This window comes from Mauremys reevesii, linkage group 26, assembly GCF_016161935.1.
Source record: "Mauremys reevesii isolate NIE-2019 linkage group 26, ASM1616193v1, whole genome shotgun sequence".
Classification (NCBI taxonomy): domain Eukaryota; kingdom Metazoa; phylum Chordata; order Testudines; family Geoemydidae; genus Mauremys; species Mauremys reevesii.
Genome location: NC_052648.1, coordinates 3,029,635 through 3,043,836, shown reverse-complemented (window position 1 = coordinate 3,043,836; position 14,202 = coordinate 3,029,635). Strand labels below are relative to the sequence as shown.

The 14,202-nt window shown below is 61.1% G+C and overlaps 1 protein-coding gene and 1 long non-coding RNA gene across 3 annotated transcripts in view; one reads left to right on the top strand and one right to left on the bottom strand.

The window, feature by feature from the left end:
* Nucleotides 1-266: 266 nt before the first annotated feature.
* LOC120391916 (plasmalemma vesicle associated protein) lies at nucleotides 267-12,814 on the bottom strand. The gene is made up of 6 exons (XM_039516162.1): nucleotides 11,912-12,814; nucleotides 8,414-8,510; nucleotides 4,440-5,122; nucleotides 2,847-3,033; nucleotides 2,192-2,279; nucleotides 267-1,283 (listed from the first exon to the last, which is right to left on the bottom strand). Exons 1-6 carry the CDS (start codon nucleotides 12,290-12,292, stop codon nucleotides 1,277-1,279), a joined length of 1,443 nt encoding a protein of 480 aa, XP_039372096.1. The 5' UTR covers nucleotides 12,293-12,814; the 3' UTR covers nucleotides 267-1,276.
* Nucleotides 6,491-14,202, top strand: part of LOC120391918 — a 24,382-nt gene continuing 16,670 nt past the window's right edge. For both annotated transcript variants that reach the window (XR_005591531.1, XR_005591532.1), the window contains exons 1-2: nucleotides 6,491-6,646; nucleotides 8,483-8,660. This is a non-coding gene — a long non-coding RNA (uncharacterized LOC120391918). The remainder of the gene's footprint in view (nucleotides 6,647-8,482; nucleotides 8,661-14,202) is intronic.

Genomic DNA, 14,202 nt, shown 5'->3' with positions numbered 1-14,202 from the left:
GTCCCCTGCCCCCTCCCCCAATTGTCCTCTCCTCTTCCAAACTCTGGGGCAAAAGCCCCTTTAGGAACCCAGCCCCCGAGCGAATGTCACCCCCCTCCCCCAGGATCTTCAGCGCCCAGCCCCCCCCCGCTGCAGAGGGGCCTTCCAGGACCTTCCGAGTCCCCAGCCTTGGCTCAGGGCAGGGGACTCCGCTGGCTCAAGGTCTGGGCCAGGGTCAGCGGGAGCAGAACCAGACCCACCGGCTCCCGCCCCCAGCGCCCGGAACAAAGCACAACCCCCCGTCCGGGCTGCCGTCAGGCCTGTATTCAGTGCGGGGTGGAAGAATTTACAGCAAAGCGCCATGAGCCTCCGCTGCATCGCTGGGCTAATCAGCGAGCGAGGCCGGAGCCGCCCCGGCGGTTCCCCTTCACCTCCTGGCCCTGCGTTCACATCCATGGCAGATCCCGCTCAGCCGGCCCCCTGCACCCCCGGGTTGTGGCACTGGGCAGGGCCCCAGGGTCGAGCCTCCCTGGGATGGGGTGAGCTGCAAGGGCCCAGATGACAAAGGGCTGCAGTACTGGAGGGGTGTTGGGGCCGCGGAGCCTGAGCAGACCAGGGCCTTGAGGCCTGAGGGGAGCGAGGGCTGGGCAGGGACACAGGAGTGGCTGGAGGAGGACGGGGGCCAGGCCCGGGCGGGGGGAGGATGGAGGGGATCTCAGCAGGGGTTGTGAGGGTGAGTAAAGCCCAGGGAGTGGGGTCAGACAGAGGGAGCCACGGTCCTCCCCCCTCCCCCCCGGCTTGGCCTGGGCCGTGCTGCCAGGTCTGGCCAGAACCCCCACCCAAAGGGCTACCAGTCGGAGGGAGGGCTGCCAGAGGGCGAGATCAGCATGAGCTCCCCTCCCACCAGCATGCCCAGCTTCCGGGGCTGGCGAACCAGGGGTAACAGGACCAGGAATAAGGGGCGGGGGGGGGGGAGGCCCAGAGGGCATGTGTCCCTGGGGTGAGCATGAGCTGGGTGAGCCGAGAGTGTGGCCAAGTGTGTGTGCGAGAGATTGGAGCTGGGGAGGGGGGGGTAAGATGGATTTCAGCCGGGTGGGTGGGGTGGGGAGATTCACATGTACGTGTGCGCTTATCTGGAAGTCTCTGCCCAGGCGTGTCTGTGTCTGTCTGAGGGAGATGGCGATTTCAGGCCGGGCACCAGTTCAGTCTCCTAAGTTTCTTGCCAATCAAGTTGCGTTTCCTCCCCTTTGCTCCAATTCAGCTCCCGGCCTCTGCTCCCCATGGCCTCGCTCCCTGGTTAGCCGCTGGCGTGGAAAAGAAAACAGCGAGAAAGGTCGGCGCTAACGCCGCTCACACACAGCCCGAGTGGCCGCGCCCGGGTTCCTGCCCTGCGAGGAAGCTGCCGACCGCTGTGGGATCCTGCTGCCCCAGGATTTCCTGTGGCCCCTGCCCTCTCCCCCTATCAAAGAGCCCAGGCAGGCTGCTGCTGGGCTCTGGCAGGTTCTCATGCCCCCAGGCGAGCCCGTCTCCAGTAAACAAAGGGCCCGATCCTGTGCCCGCTGGAGTCACTGGCCAGACTCGATATTGTCCAGCTACTGAGCATACTGATAACGTGTACCAGGCCCCCCCACCCCCAGCCGCTCAGGAAATGCTCCGTAGGGGTCTGATCCCACGCTCCTCAGCGCCTGCAATCATGCTTTGCCCTTGGCCCCCAGCGCCTCGCCTTGTAAACGCTAACGACCCCTCCCTCCACGTCACCCCCAGGGGCAGGTGAGCGTAGCTGTGAAACAGGAGCTCTGCGCCCCGACCCCCAGGAAATGCTCTTTGCAAGAGATGTTAGTTCTATCCCACGCTCCACCCACATCCCAGCTGCTTTACGCTGCGACGGAGTCTACTCATGGGGCTGCTTAACAGCAGCAGAGAGAGGCCAGATGCTGCCTGACCCCAACTCTCATGCTTCAGGGTGTGAAGGGTCAGGAAGGGTTCTGGACCCACACAGACTGTACTGCACAATCAACCAGGCGCACTAGGGAGAAGGGGACGCTGCAGCCAGTGCTAGAGGCAGGCCACTGGCCGTGCGGGGCCAATGGTCTGCTTTAATGGGGGGGGATACTGGGGTAGAGGGGGATGCGAGAGGGACAGCTGCTATGATAGGTTGCTCAGCGTGCTCATACAGGGGACCCCCCAACCTGCCTTGCCCTTCGCTCCTTACCTGGGCTGCGCCACGGGTTTGGGGGGGAACTGGTTGGGCAGCTTGGCCTCCAGGAGTCGCTTTCTGATTTCATCCAGGCTGGTGCTGTCTAACAGGGCGAGAAGCACCAGAGGTCTCTTGGCTGGAATCTACTGCCCGTATGTGCAAGGGAAGGGGCCTCCCTCCCCCTCACAAGCCCCCAATCCTGGGCTGGCCTCGCCACTCCTGGAGGAATCTGGGACACGGGGCCCCTGGCCGGGCAGGGACACAAGGGGGGTCTGGCTCGGCCTGCCGATGGCCCAGCAAGGAGCCCCCTCGTCCCCCAGCTGCTGTATAATGGCTCCAGGTTGGGAATGACGTGAATGCACAAAGCTGCTAGGGAGCCCCAGGGGCTGTGGGTCAGGATGGTGGGGCAGCAGCAGAGCCGAGGTGGGGTGGGGTGGTGGAAACCTCCATGCCGCTTGCTCCGTGGCACCGACCTCACCGACGCTGCAGGGTTTCATTAGCGATAGATGTTGAGGGAGGAGCTGGGGCTAGGGTTTCTCAGAGCAGGGCTAGGAAAGTGGGTGAGGGTTGTGCCCACAGGCCAGCTCCAGGGGCTGGCGCCACCGGCCAAAGCTAGTCCGGGAAAGCATCTGGACACCTGCCTTTTGCCCTTCCTCGCACGGGCACTCACCAGTGTTCCCGAACGTCCCGGGATTCCCCAGTGTCCCTGGGTTCCCAAAGGTGCCGGGGTTCCCATACGTGCCAGGGTTCCCGAAGGTGCCAGGGTTCCCGAAGGTGCCAGGGTTGCCGAAGGTCCCGGGGTTGCCGAAGGTCCCGGGGTTGCCAGGATTTCTCAGGCCTGGGTTCAAAGCACTGCCCTGTCAATGAGAGGAGAGTCACGCTGGCTCAGCTGCCGGCCACGAAGCCACCCCCAAGAGCCAGCACGTGTGCAGCCCAGAACGCTTCGCTCTGCCCACTCGGCACCAGACGGTGATGTGCACGGACCGGAAGGAACTGGGGAGACCCTCCCTGCCTGACTCCTGGCAAGGGTGTGGGTGGAGGAGATTGGGGGAAGGCCTCTGTCCCCTGCTATGCGCTGCCCCAGCCCTCGGGGCCCCGTGAGCCAGCAGGCAGCCCGGTGGCCTTGGGGGAGTCGCACGGCTTGGGGGATCTGCTCCAGGGTGTGTATGTGGGAAGGAGGGGGTGGAGGGGGGGGAATAAACACTATCTACCCCCCCAACCTACAAGGACATCAGTGGATGAACAGTGGGGCTGCCAACTTTCTAATGGCACAAAACCGAATACCCAACCCCGGCCCTTCCCGAGGTCTCACCTCTGCCCACTGCATCTCCCCTCCCTTGCTCTCCCCCACCCTCACTGACTTTCACCGGGCTGGGGCAGGAGGTTGAGGTGTGTGTGGAGGGGGGTTGAGGAATCCGGCTGGGGGGGTGCAGGCTCTGAGGATGAGGGGTTTGGGGTGCAGGAGGGGACTCCGGGCACGGGGTTGGGGTGTGGGCTCTGGCAGGGGGTACAGGCTCTGGGGTGGGGCTGGGATGAGGGGTTTGGGGTGAAGGGGGGGTCCTGGCTGGGACAGGGAGTGTTGGGGGCTGCAGGGAGGTGGGACAGGATGTAGGCTCCGGAAGGGTGTTTGGGTGTGGGAGGGGACTCCGTGCTGGGGCAGGGGGATGGGGTGCTGGAAAAGGTTCGGGGTCCTGGTGGTGCTTACTATGGCTCCCGGGAAGCAGCCATGCAGAGGGCAGCATGCAGAGCCTCCCTGCAGCCCCGAGGCACATGGGCAGCCAGGGAGGCTCCATGTGCCGCCCTCGTGCCCACAGGCGCCACTCCCATAGCTCCTATTGGTTGTGGTTCCCAGCCAATGGGAGCTGCGGAGCCGGCCCTCGGGGCGGGGGCAAGCGTGGAGCCTCCCCGGCCACCCATGTGCCTGGGGCTGCAGGGACCTGGCGGCCGCTTCCTAGGAGCCACGCGGAGCCAGGGCAGACATGGAGCCTGCCTTAGCCCCAGGCCCGGCTGTGCCGCCCACCGGACTTTTAACAGCCCAGTTGGTGGTGGTGACTGGAGCCGCCAGGATCCCCTTTCGACCGGGCGTTCCGGACGCCTGGCAACCCCAATGAACAGACAGACCCCCGGAGGGCGGACCATGCCCAGATGGCAGGCTGGATTTGTGGGCACGTTCCTACGTACCCACAAGGAGGTGCACACCTCCCCCCGCCCCGCCTCAGGATGGACGTGGGCACGGACACACGGCAGCCCGGGGCCCCCCCACCTTTGCCTTCCTGCAGCTCTCCAGTTGGGCCTTGGTGAGCTCAGCCTGGGCAAGGAGCCGCTTGTTCTCCTGCAGCTGCTGGCTCAGGCGCCCCTTCTCCTCCGTCAGCGTCTGCTTCTCCTGGTAGCTCCGCTTGGCCTCGGCGTCGCAGGCGGCCTGCAGGGCCTGCAGCTGGTGCTGGTGCTGCTGGGTCTCCCTGGTGCGCTGCTGCCCGCACTCCCGCAGGTTGGCCTCGCTGAGCAGCTTCTCGCTGTGCAGCCGCCCGTTCGCCTGCGCCTGGTCCTGCAGCTTCTCCTTCAGCTTGTCCCCCAGCGTCGTGAGCTGGGTGTTCACCTGCTGGCTCAGAGCGGTGCAGATGTCGGGCAAGTAGGGCGGGAGGGTCCCCGCTTTCCCCTGGATGGTCTCCTGGATGGTCTGCTGGATGCTCTGCCGGATGCTCTGCTGGATGCTCTGGATCTCGCCCAGCATATTTTTTCCCAGGTCGCAGCACTGTTTCTGCCCCTGGCTCTGCCCGCTGTACTGCGCCCGCAGGCGGATGCCGTCCTGCCGGCAGACCTCCCGCTCGCTGTTGGCGGTGCTGGCCGCCTGCGTCAGCTTCTCCGTCACCTGCGAGCAGTTCTCCTGCTGCTGCTGGGCCTCCCGCACCAGCCGGTCCCGGGCCTCCCGCAGGCTCAGCTTCTCGGCTGTGCCGGGAGAGGACAAGGCAGGGGTTGGGCCGATGGGGTTACGTCCCCCTGGGATCCAGCTCGCCTGCCCTCTACTCCCCCAGCACCCCCATCTCCTGCACCCAATCCCCCCGACCCTCCTCTCCTAGCACCCCCATCCCCTGCACCCTCTTCCCCCAGCACCCCCATCCCCTGCACCCAATCCCTCCAGACCCTCCTCCCCCAGCACTCCCATCCCCTACACCCTCCTTCCCCAGCACCCCCATGCCCTGCACCCAATCCCCCCGACCCTCCTCTCCTAGCACCCCCATCCCCTGCACCCTCCTCCCCCAGCACCCCCATGCCCTGCACCCAATCCCTCCAGACCCTCCTCCCCAGCACTCCCATCCCCTGCACCCTCCTTCCCCATCCCCTGCTCCCTCCTCCCCAGCACCCCATCCCTACACCCTCCTTCCCCAGCACCCCATCCCCTGCACCCAATCCCTCCAGACCCTCCTCCCCAGCACCCCATCCCCTGCACCCTCCTCCCCAGCACCCCCATGCCCTGCACCCACCTCCCCGACCCTCCTCTCCTAGCACCCCATCCCTGCACCCTCTTCCCCCAGCACCCCATCCCCTACACCCTCCTTCCCCAGCACCCCATCCCCTGCACCCAATCCTCCAGACCCTCCTCCCCAGCACTCCCATCCCCTGCACCCTCCTTCCCCATCCCCTGCTCCCTCCTCCCCAGCACCCCATCCCCTACACCCTCCTTCCCCAGCACCCCATCCCCTGCACCCAATCCCCCGACCCTCCTCCCCAGCACCCCATCCCTGCACCCTCCTCCCCAGCACCCCATCCCCTGCACCCACCTCCCCCGACCCTCCTCTCCTAGCACCCCATCCCCTGCACCCTCCTCCCCCAGTACCCTCCTCCCCCAGCACCCCCATCCCCTGCACCCAATCCCTCCAGACCCTCCTCCCCCAGCACTCCCATCCCCTGCACCCTCCTTCCCCAGCACCCCCATGCCCTGCACCCAATCCCCTGGACCCTCCTCCCCAGCACCCTCCTTCCCCTGCACCCACTTCCCCAGCACCCAATCCCCCAGACCCTCCTCCCCAGTACCCCATCCCCTGCACCCACCTCCCCCAGCACCCTCCTCCCCCAACATCCCCATCCCCTGCACCCAAATGTCATGATTCCCCCTCCCCCTGCACCCTATCTCTCCCTCCTGCAGCACCCCATCCTCTCAGTTTGCCCTCTCTGCACCCAATCCCCCCACTGGAGTCAGCCCTAGGGGGGAGGGACTCCTGGGGAAGAGCAGCCAATCACAGCTGCTGCAAGAGGCAGGTAGAGCAACCCCCTCCCTACTCCCAGAAGAGTTTTTGAGGAGGGGAGGGAGGGTGAAGGAACAGCCAACACCATTCTCACTGGAGGGGTGGGGACAGGAAGAGCCCAGCAGCTCAGGGTGGCTCGCCCCCCCCCCCCTGTGAACAATGATCAGTCTGCTCCCCCCTCCAACAAGAGCCCTGGAGCCACAGGAGCAGAGACATGAGATTGGGGGTAAGGAGCAGCTGTGATGGGTGTGCGCAGAATTAATTGCTGGGCTGGGGGAGGGGATGAGGATTAGTGAATTAGGCCCGGGGGTGTGGGTCGCTAGCAGCTCACTGGTGAGCTCATGGGGTCCGACTGCTGATGTCTGAACTCTCGGGGTTAGCAGTGCAGAGTGGGGGAGAAATCCAGGGGGCCACGCTGGGGTGCCCCCGGTTCAATGCAGCACTCTGCTCCCACATGGCAGGGGTGACCCCACTGATCCCTTCCCAGCAGGATTTCGGGGGTTGGGATAGAATTGCCTGGTGCCCGGTGGAAAAGGGAACCTGGCGGCTCTGGTCAGCACTGAGGCCGGCTGCCTGCCTGCCATGGCTCTGTGCAGCTCTGGGGAGCAGCGGCACGTCCCCGCTCCAGCTCCTGGCCATAGGAACCGCGGCCAGTGGGAGCTGCGGGGCAGTGCCTGCGGACAGGGCAGCACGCAGAGCCACCTGGCCGTGCTTCCAAGGTGCAGCCGGAGGAGGGACGTGCTGCTGCTTCCGGGAGCTGCCTGAGGTCAGCGCTGCCTGGAGCCTGCACCCCTCACCCCCTCCTGTGCCCCAGTCCTCTGCCACAGCCCTGATCCCCCTCCTGCACTGCAAGCCCCTTGGCCTCACCCCAGAGCCTGCACCCCCAGCCAGAGCCCTCACCCCCCACCCCAACCCCCTGTCCCACCCCAGAGCCCCCTCTTGCACCATGAACCCCTCATTTCTGGTCCCAGACTGGAACCTGCACCCCCAGCCTAGAGCCATACCCCCTTCTGTGCCCCAACCTCCTGCCACAGCCCTGATCCCCCTCAGGCCAGCCTGGAGCACCCTCCTGCACCCCCGAGCCTGCATCCCCAGCCGGAACCCTCACTCACCCCAACCCCCTGCCACAGCCCTGATCCCCCTCAGGCCAGCCCGCAGCACCCTCCAGCACCCCCAGCCGGGACCCTCACTCACCACAACCCCCTGCCACAGCCCTGATCCCCCTCAGGCCAGCCCGCAGCACCCTCCTGCACCCCCGAGCCTGCACCCCCAGCCGGGACCCTCACTCACCCCAACCCCCTGCCACAGCCCTGATCCCCCTCAGGCCAGCCCGCAGCACCCTCCAGCACCCCAGAGCCTGCACCCCCAGCCGGGACCCTCACTCACCCCCTTCCCACACCCCAACCACCTGAGCCAGCTGGGTGAAAATGAGCGACAGAGGGAGGGGGGTGGAGTGAGGAGGGGTGGGGCCTTGGAGGAGGGGCAGGACAAGGGTGTTCGGGTTTGTGTGAGTAGAAAGTCCGACAACCCTGGGTTGGGATCAGGTCCTACAAAGCTAAAACTATCGGCTGCTAAAGCTGGGGGGTTGGGGAGGGAGTCCCAGGGACTCCAACTGGGGCCGGGAGGGCCCCTGCTCCTGCAGCCCAGACAAAGTAGGGTTTGCACCCCACTCTCCACAACCGTGAGCTCCACAATGCTGCCATGTGGCCTTCCTGGAGCCCCGGGTGCCCCGCTGCCTGGGGCAGGACGTGTGTGCATGCGGGATGACCAGCCCCGGTGGTGTCAGGGGGAAGCAGGCCGGACTCTCTGACATCAGGCAGGTGCAGTGAGCAGGATCAGGAAGTTCCCCCCTGCCTGGGGTGTTGGGGGCTGGCTGCATCCACGCCCTGGACAGCCTGTGGGGACCCTGCCTGGCCCTGACGTGATTCCACCAACACCAGTGGGACTGAGCTGGGCAGGGGAGGGAGAGGGGGACGGGGGAGCTCCCACCCACCGTAGCAGGTGATGTTCAGGATGTTCATGTTCCTGTAGCACTGCTCCACCATCACCTTGTTGTACTCAGCGTAGATCAAGATATTCTGGCACTGGGCCTGGAGAGAGAACGGGGGACGGAGCGTCAGAGCTTCCCTGCCACAAGGGACGCGTGGCCACCCCGGCACCGGGGGAGCCATTCCCAGACATTTCCTGGGAGGGCGGCAGAGATGGAGGAAGGGAATTGGCCGCTCTCCCTTTGCAGAACGGTGAGGAACGTGGGCGCTCCTGGAGACAAGGTGGGGGCGGGGGGCATTGTCTAGACGTGCACCGTGGAAGCTGCTTCCTCGTGAACGTTCCTGCCCTGCTGGTGCCCTTCAGTCCTGACTCGCAGCCCCCTGTTATCCCAGCCCTGGGCTCACCTTCCGCACGGGTCTGCCAGTGCCTCTCAGTCCTGATCTGCATCCCCTCCTCCCCCCCATGATTCCATTCCTGAGGGTAGATGCTTGACCAGTTGTGCCATGCTGCTGCTGGGTGGCTTTGCACAGACCGGCTGCTCCTGCTGCCCAGGACCCATTTGAACAGAGAATGTGAGAGGTGAAGCTTGGGTGGAAGGAGCCAGCGAAGGCGAAGGGTTGTTAGCTCAGAGGAAGAAGAATCCAGTGCAAAGCGACCAGGAGAGATGAGCCAGTACTCCCTGGCCTGCTCGTTCCCTGGCTCATTTCCCCCAGTGTGCGAGAGTCGTGTGCTCAGCAGTAGGATCTGCAGTGGGACGAAGGCTGTGGGTGAATCACTGGGCACATTCGCTTTCCTCAAGTGCTGGCGCTGGCAAAGCTCCAAGCCTGTCTCTGTATTCTGCTCTGGGGCATCTGTCTAAACCATAGTGGAACTGCGCAGGGAGGCCCCGTGAGTCAGTCTGTCTGATCACTGGGGAGCGGGGAAAGACAGATGGACGGAAGGAGAAAAATGTTCATTGATGAAACAGGAATGTTGCAACATACCAGACCGTGCTCAGTAACTAAAGAATCCCCCTGACTCATTTCTCGTGTTCAGAGGTGCTGAGTTCTAGGTCTTGATCATCCCTGGGAGCTGTGGGGTGCTCAGCGCCCCAGCAAATCAGGACACGTAAAGGTCTTTATAAGAAGACCTGAGCCAAAATCCTGGATCCAAGCTCCCCAGTGCACTTGGTGGATCCAGACCTGGCTGAGCCCCATCTCTGGGAAGCAGGGATTCACTGGCGGCAGTTCTGTAGAATTGCTGTCAATGCCGTGACCCCGTCTTTGCCCTCTTCCGAATAGCTCACGGGATGGAATGAGACACTTGGGGGGGCCTGGGACCAGGGAGACTTTTGCATTGGGTGTGTTGGGGTTTGCAAGATGATGTTGAGTTTCGCAAGTGCCTCCCAGCCCCTGATCCATTTAAGCGAATCCCCCACCCCCCAACTTGTAACTAGCTGGAATCCAGCACTAATCCAATCATCAAAACTCGGTTTGAAAGGCATTCTCACCCATGGGCCGAGACAACTGGGGAACAGAATGAAAAGTTCTGCAGCAACCCAGCATGTGGCTGGCACCAAACAGAACCTGCATTTGCAAATGGCTTGAACGCTGCCCTCAGTCCAGAACCTGAGATTTTTCCAGCAGGTTCTAATTTCAGGCAAAGTGAGTTGTCCGTTTCCCAGTTCACAGCAAACCTGTGCCAGGTCCTTGTCGGACACTAGAGCAGGTCTTGGCAAAGGTGAATATTTAGGAATCACTAGCCCAGTGTCCTGTGTGATTGTGAGTGTGTCGGATAGTGACTGTTGGGCTTATATGTAAAAATCAGTGGACAAACGGCTGGTGGAAATTGGTCTGGCTCCCCTGGCTTCAGCACAGCTGAGAATCTGGCCCGTAAATGGAATTGTGTGGGTAGGTTAAAGGTGCTGGATTGACAGCCCTACGGATTCACTCTGGGCGTTGGCCACAGACCAGCTACAGCAAGGGCCAGTGCTGCTTAACCTGGACCTGCAGAGACCATGCTTGGGAATGGGGGGGCTGCTGCCATAGGAAGGATGTTCCTGTGATTAGCGTAATAGCTTGGGAGCTGTGGGTTCAATTCCCTGCTCAGGCACAGACTTAGGCTAAGTCATTTGGGGAATGTCTGTGCTGGTTCGTGCCTGCTGGCTCAGGTGAAGGGGCTTTTCAGCAGTGGGGCAGACATTTGGGCTGGTGCCCGGGCTCTAGGACCCTGCGATAGGGGGAGCCTGAACCGTCTACACTGCAAATAAAGAGCCCCCTAGCCCAAGTCAGCTGGCATGGGCCGGGGCGGGTGTTTAATTGCAACAGAGACAGACCCGTAGCCTCTCTATGCCTTAGTTTCCCCATCTGTAGAATGTGGACAAAAGCACTTCCACAGAGATGGGGGGAGGGCAGGAACAGGGTCATATAAGAACCTAAGCTAGAGGGAGAGGAGAGCTTGAATCTCTGAGTAGAGCCGATCTTGGTGCTGATTTTTATGAGAAGTTAAAGAAAAACAGTCTGTGGTTCGAGTGTATAACAGGAGAGAAAATTGCGTCTTTAAGGCCTTAGCGCGGTGCAGTCCCTGAAGGAGCAGGAGGGTGCGGTCACACTCTGGGCGTCAGAACAGCAGCAGGAGCTGATTAGCCCCGTGGGCACCCAAAAGGTGCTGGGATTTTTCCAACAAAACTTTTTTTTTTCTTTGCTCCAAAATCGACCTTTGTTAGAAAACAAACATTTTCAACAGAACCCCAGAAACAAACCATAAAATAGGGGTTTGTGGCTTTGAGTTCTCCTCCTTTTTCAGCGGGGGAAGCCCAAGGCCAAGAAACTGAACATAGAAGAATTTTCACGGAAACTTTTGAATCAGCGTTTCTATCGGAAAGCTGCAAAATGAAAAGAATTCCATTTTCCAGTTCTCTGACTAGCTAAGGAGCAATAGAGAAGTGTTAAGAAACTCCTCCAATGAGCATGGCAAGAATGGAGAAATGATAGAGGAGTAATTTCACCCACCACCATTGAAATGCTGCCACCTCTGGGGTGGAGCGTGACAGATGCTTAACAATGCACAGCACCCTCAAGAAGAGATCACTCTTAAAATTCCGAATTTCCCCTGCTTAGTGGTATCCCGTCTCTCCTATGGAGAGGATGCTCGGTAGTGTGGTCCCAGGTTCCCCACGCTAACGAAACAAACATCTGCAGCGCCCGTCAGGGGATGAGGATATTTGGAGATGAAATTTGAATCGGTCACTTTCCTGCTTGCAAAAGAACCTCTGTGCCTCAGTGGATCTTATCGCCCTGGTCAGCCGCGGAGCAGAAAGGAGAGATGGACGGATGGGCCGGGCATGGTGGGATGCCACCGAATTACCCCGGGGGTGAATTTGGCTCTGAAATCAGCATTACATTTGTTATTTCTTGGGTCCTAGGGTGCTGAGACACACGCTAGGAGGGATGGATGGAAGGACAGACAGCTTGGGCACGGGGGCACGTGCACCCCAGGGGATGGTTCTCCGAGGCAGGCCTACCTGGGAGGTCAAGCAGGCCCGCAGGCTGGCGTTGCATTTCTCCAGCTCTTTCAGGGTTGCTGTCAGCTGCTGGGAGCAGCCGAGCTTCTCCTTGCTGGTGGCGTTGAGCTGCTGGGTTAGGTTTTTGTTCTTGGCGTTGAGCAGCGTCATCTTGTTGTAGAACTCCTGGACCTGCTCCTCCAGGTGCCGCAGGTGGGTGTCGGTGCTGGCGTGGGTGTTGCCGTAGATCATGAAGAGAACCAGCCCCAGGATGATGAGGAGCTGGATGACCGAGGTGAATAGGAAGATGTATTTCATGTAGAAGCCACAGTCCCGCTTGGGGATCAGGTTGTCCCTGGACTCCAGGCCGAACTTGGCCATGGCGTAGGCGTTCTTGTCCATGCTGCAGGCTCACTGCCGCCGCGCAGCTCTCCGGCCCCGCTTTCACTGGCAGCGGCGGTGGGGCGGGGTGCGTCCGCCCCTTATTCCCCCAGCCGAGTGTTTATATTGCTCTATTTAATATTTCCTCCTGCCTGGCTCCTTCCTGCCTCTCCGGATGCGCCGGCACAACACGGCTGCCGTTTCCACACGGGCTATTGTTCCCGGCCTGTAATGGACAGGGGCGAGACTTGGGACAAAACTCCCCGCGCCTCCCCCGCAGCTTTATTTGTGTGTCTCCAACTGACGTCCCTGCTGCTACTTCGGAGCAGGGGTGTGTGTGCGCGAGGGGGATGCTCCCTGGGACGGGCTCATAGGGCCTGATCTAAGGCTCTGTGAAATCAATGGAAAATCTGTCCGAATCCGTCTCCCCAGGATACAGCCTGGTTCTGATTCCAGCCAGCTCCACTCCTTATGGGAAATATCAGATACCGCGGCTTCCTATCAGACTGAGTGGAGAACAGAGCCCTCTGCGGAAGCTTTCAGCCAGCCCGCAGAGTGTAATGAGCAGAGGGTTATGCCCCCGCTGCAGGGTGCAGGACAGATCTCCTCCTGCGTTAGCTTCGATGGGGTTTTTCCACTGGGGGCACTTGCACGAGACTAAGCAACGGATCTCACGAGCTCGTGACTCTTGGTGGTGCATGGCAGGGCTCAGAACAGACGCGGTGTGACTGCCAGCGCGTGACTCAGCCCCTCGGACGGCATCACTGGGGCTACTCGCATGGTGAATTACGCATGTACCTAAGGGCTTTGCTGGACCGGGATCAGTGTCAACAGGGGGCTGCTCTAGTTCCAGTCAGCCATCGAGCCCCATATCCTGTCTCTACCAGTTGCTTCAGAGGAAGGGCCAAGAAAGCCCCTAGTGGACAGTTATGGAATAACCTGCCCTTGGGGGGAAATTCCCTCCTGATCCCACTCGCTCAGTGGTTTGTTTATGCCCTGAAGCAGGTGGGGTTTTGGCCCTTCTAATGGTTTTTGTCCTCTGGACTGTAGCTCTGGTTGATCTCATGATGCACAGACATCTCTCATCTTTTCAAGAATCCTGCTCCGCTCTTTTGCTCTCAGTAGGACCTAGTGGCAGAGAGTTCCACAGGCCAATTATACCTGAGTTGCTCCTGGATTGTTTTAAATCTGCTGCTTTACACTTTCATTGCACAATAACTGCAGCTAGAGTCAACGTCCTTCATTATCGCGGGGGGTTTCTTTGGTCTCTTCCTAGGGCCTGTCTATGCGGCGAGTAACTGAATCGCCAGTGCACCAGTTGGCTGCACAGTAACCTCTCATGTGGACACTGCTACAGCACAGCGACGGTCCCAGAAAGCTGCAGATTCTGAGATGCTGAGCAGGAACTCATGTGTAGAGAAGCCCCTAAGCATCTTCCCTTATTATTACATCAGCGACTGAGATCAGGGGTCCCACTGTGCCTGGTGCTGCACAGCCATGTAGTGAGAGAGAGTCCCTGCCCCAAGGAACTTGTACTGTTAAAAGACAAAGGGCAGGAGGACGAGAAACTGAGGAACCGAGTGGGGAAGTGACTTGCCCAAAGTCACAGAGCAGAGACAGGAACAGAACGCAGGTCTCCTGAGTCCCAGTCTAGTGCACTAGCCACTGGGCCATGCTGCCTTGCAGAATGTCTTCTTCCTTATTAACTAAATGGCAGATTTTCTCTGGATTGTCCAGCGATGCGGGTGCAAAGTGACGGGAGCACAGGGTGGCCATCTCATTAGTTTTCACAGGAATGGTTTGGTGCTGGTCAGATTTGCCATGGAGGTGCAGGGACCGGTGGCAGGGTGGAAGCGAAGTGACTGTGCATAGCTGATTCCCCAGTCCCACAGCTGGGACCAGTGCCGGTGTCTTTCGCAGTCAGAGCTGCC

Bases quoted from the DNA above. Each gene is read 5' to 3' on its own strand.
- LOC120391916 (XM_039516162.1), bottom strand. From the start codon at position 12,292: ATGGACAAGAACGCCTACGCCATGGCCAAGTTCGGCCTGGAGTCCAGG. The intron at 8,511-11,911 runs GTAGGCCTGCCT...TTCTCTCTCCAG, and splicing joins GGGCCTGCTTGACCTCCCAG to GCCCAGTGCCAGAATATCTT. The intron at 3,034-4,439 runs GTGGGGGGGCCC...TCTCATTGACAG, and splicing joins AGAGCTGCAGGAAGGCAAAG to GGCAGTGCTTTGAACCCAGG.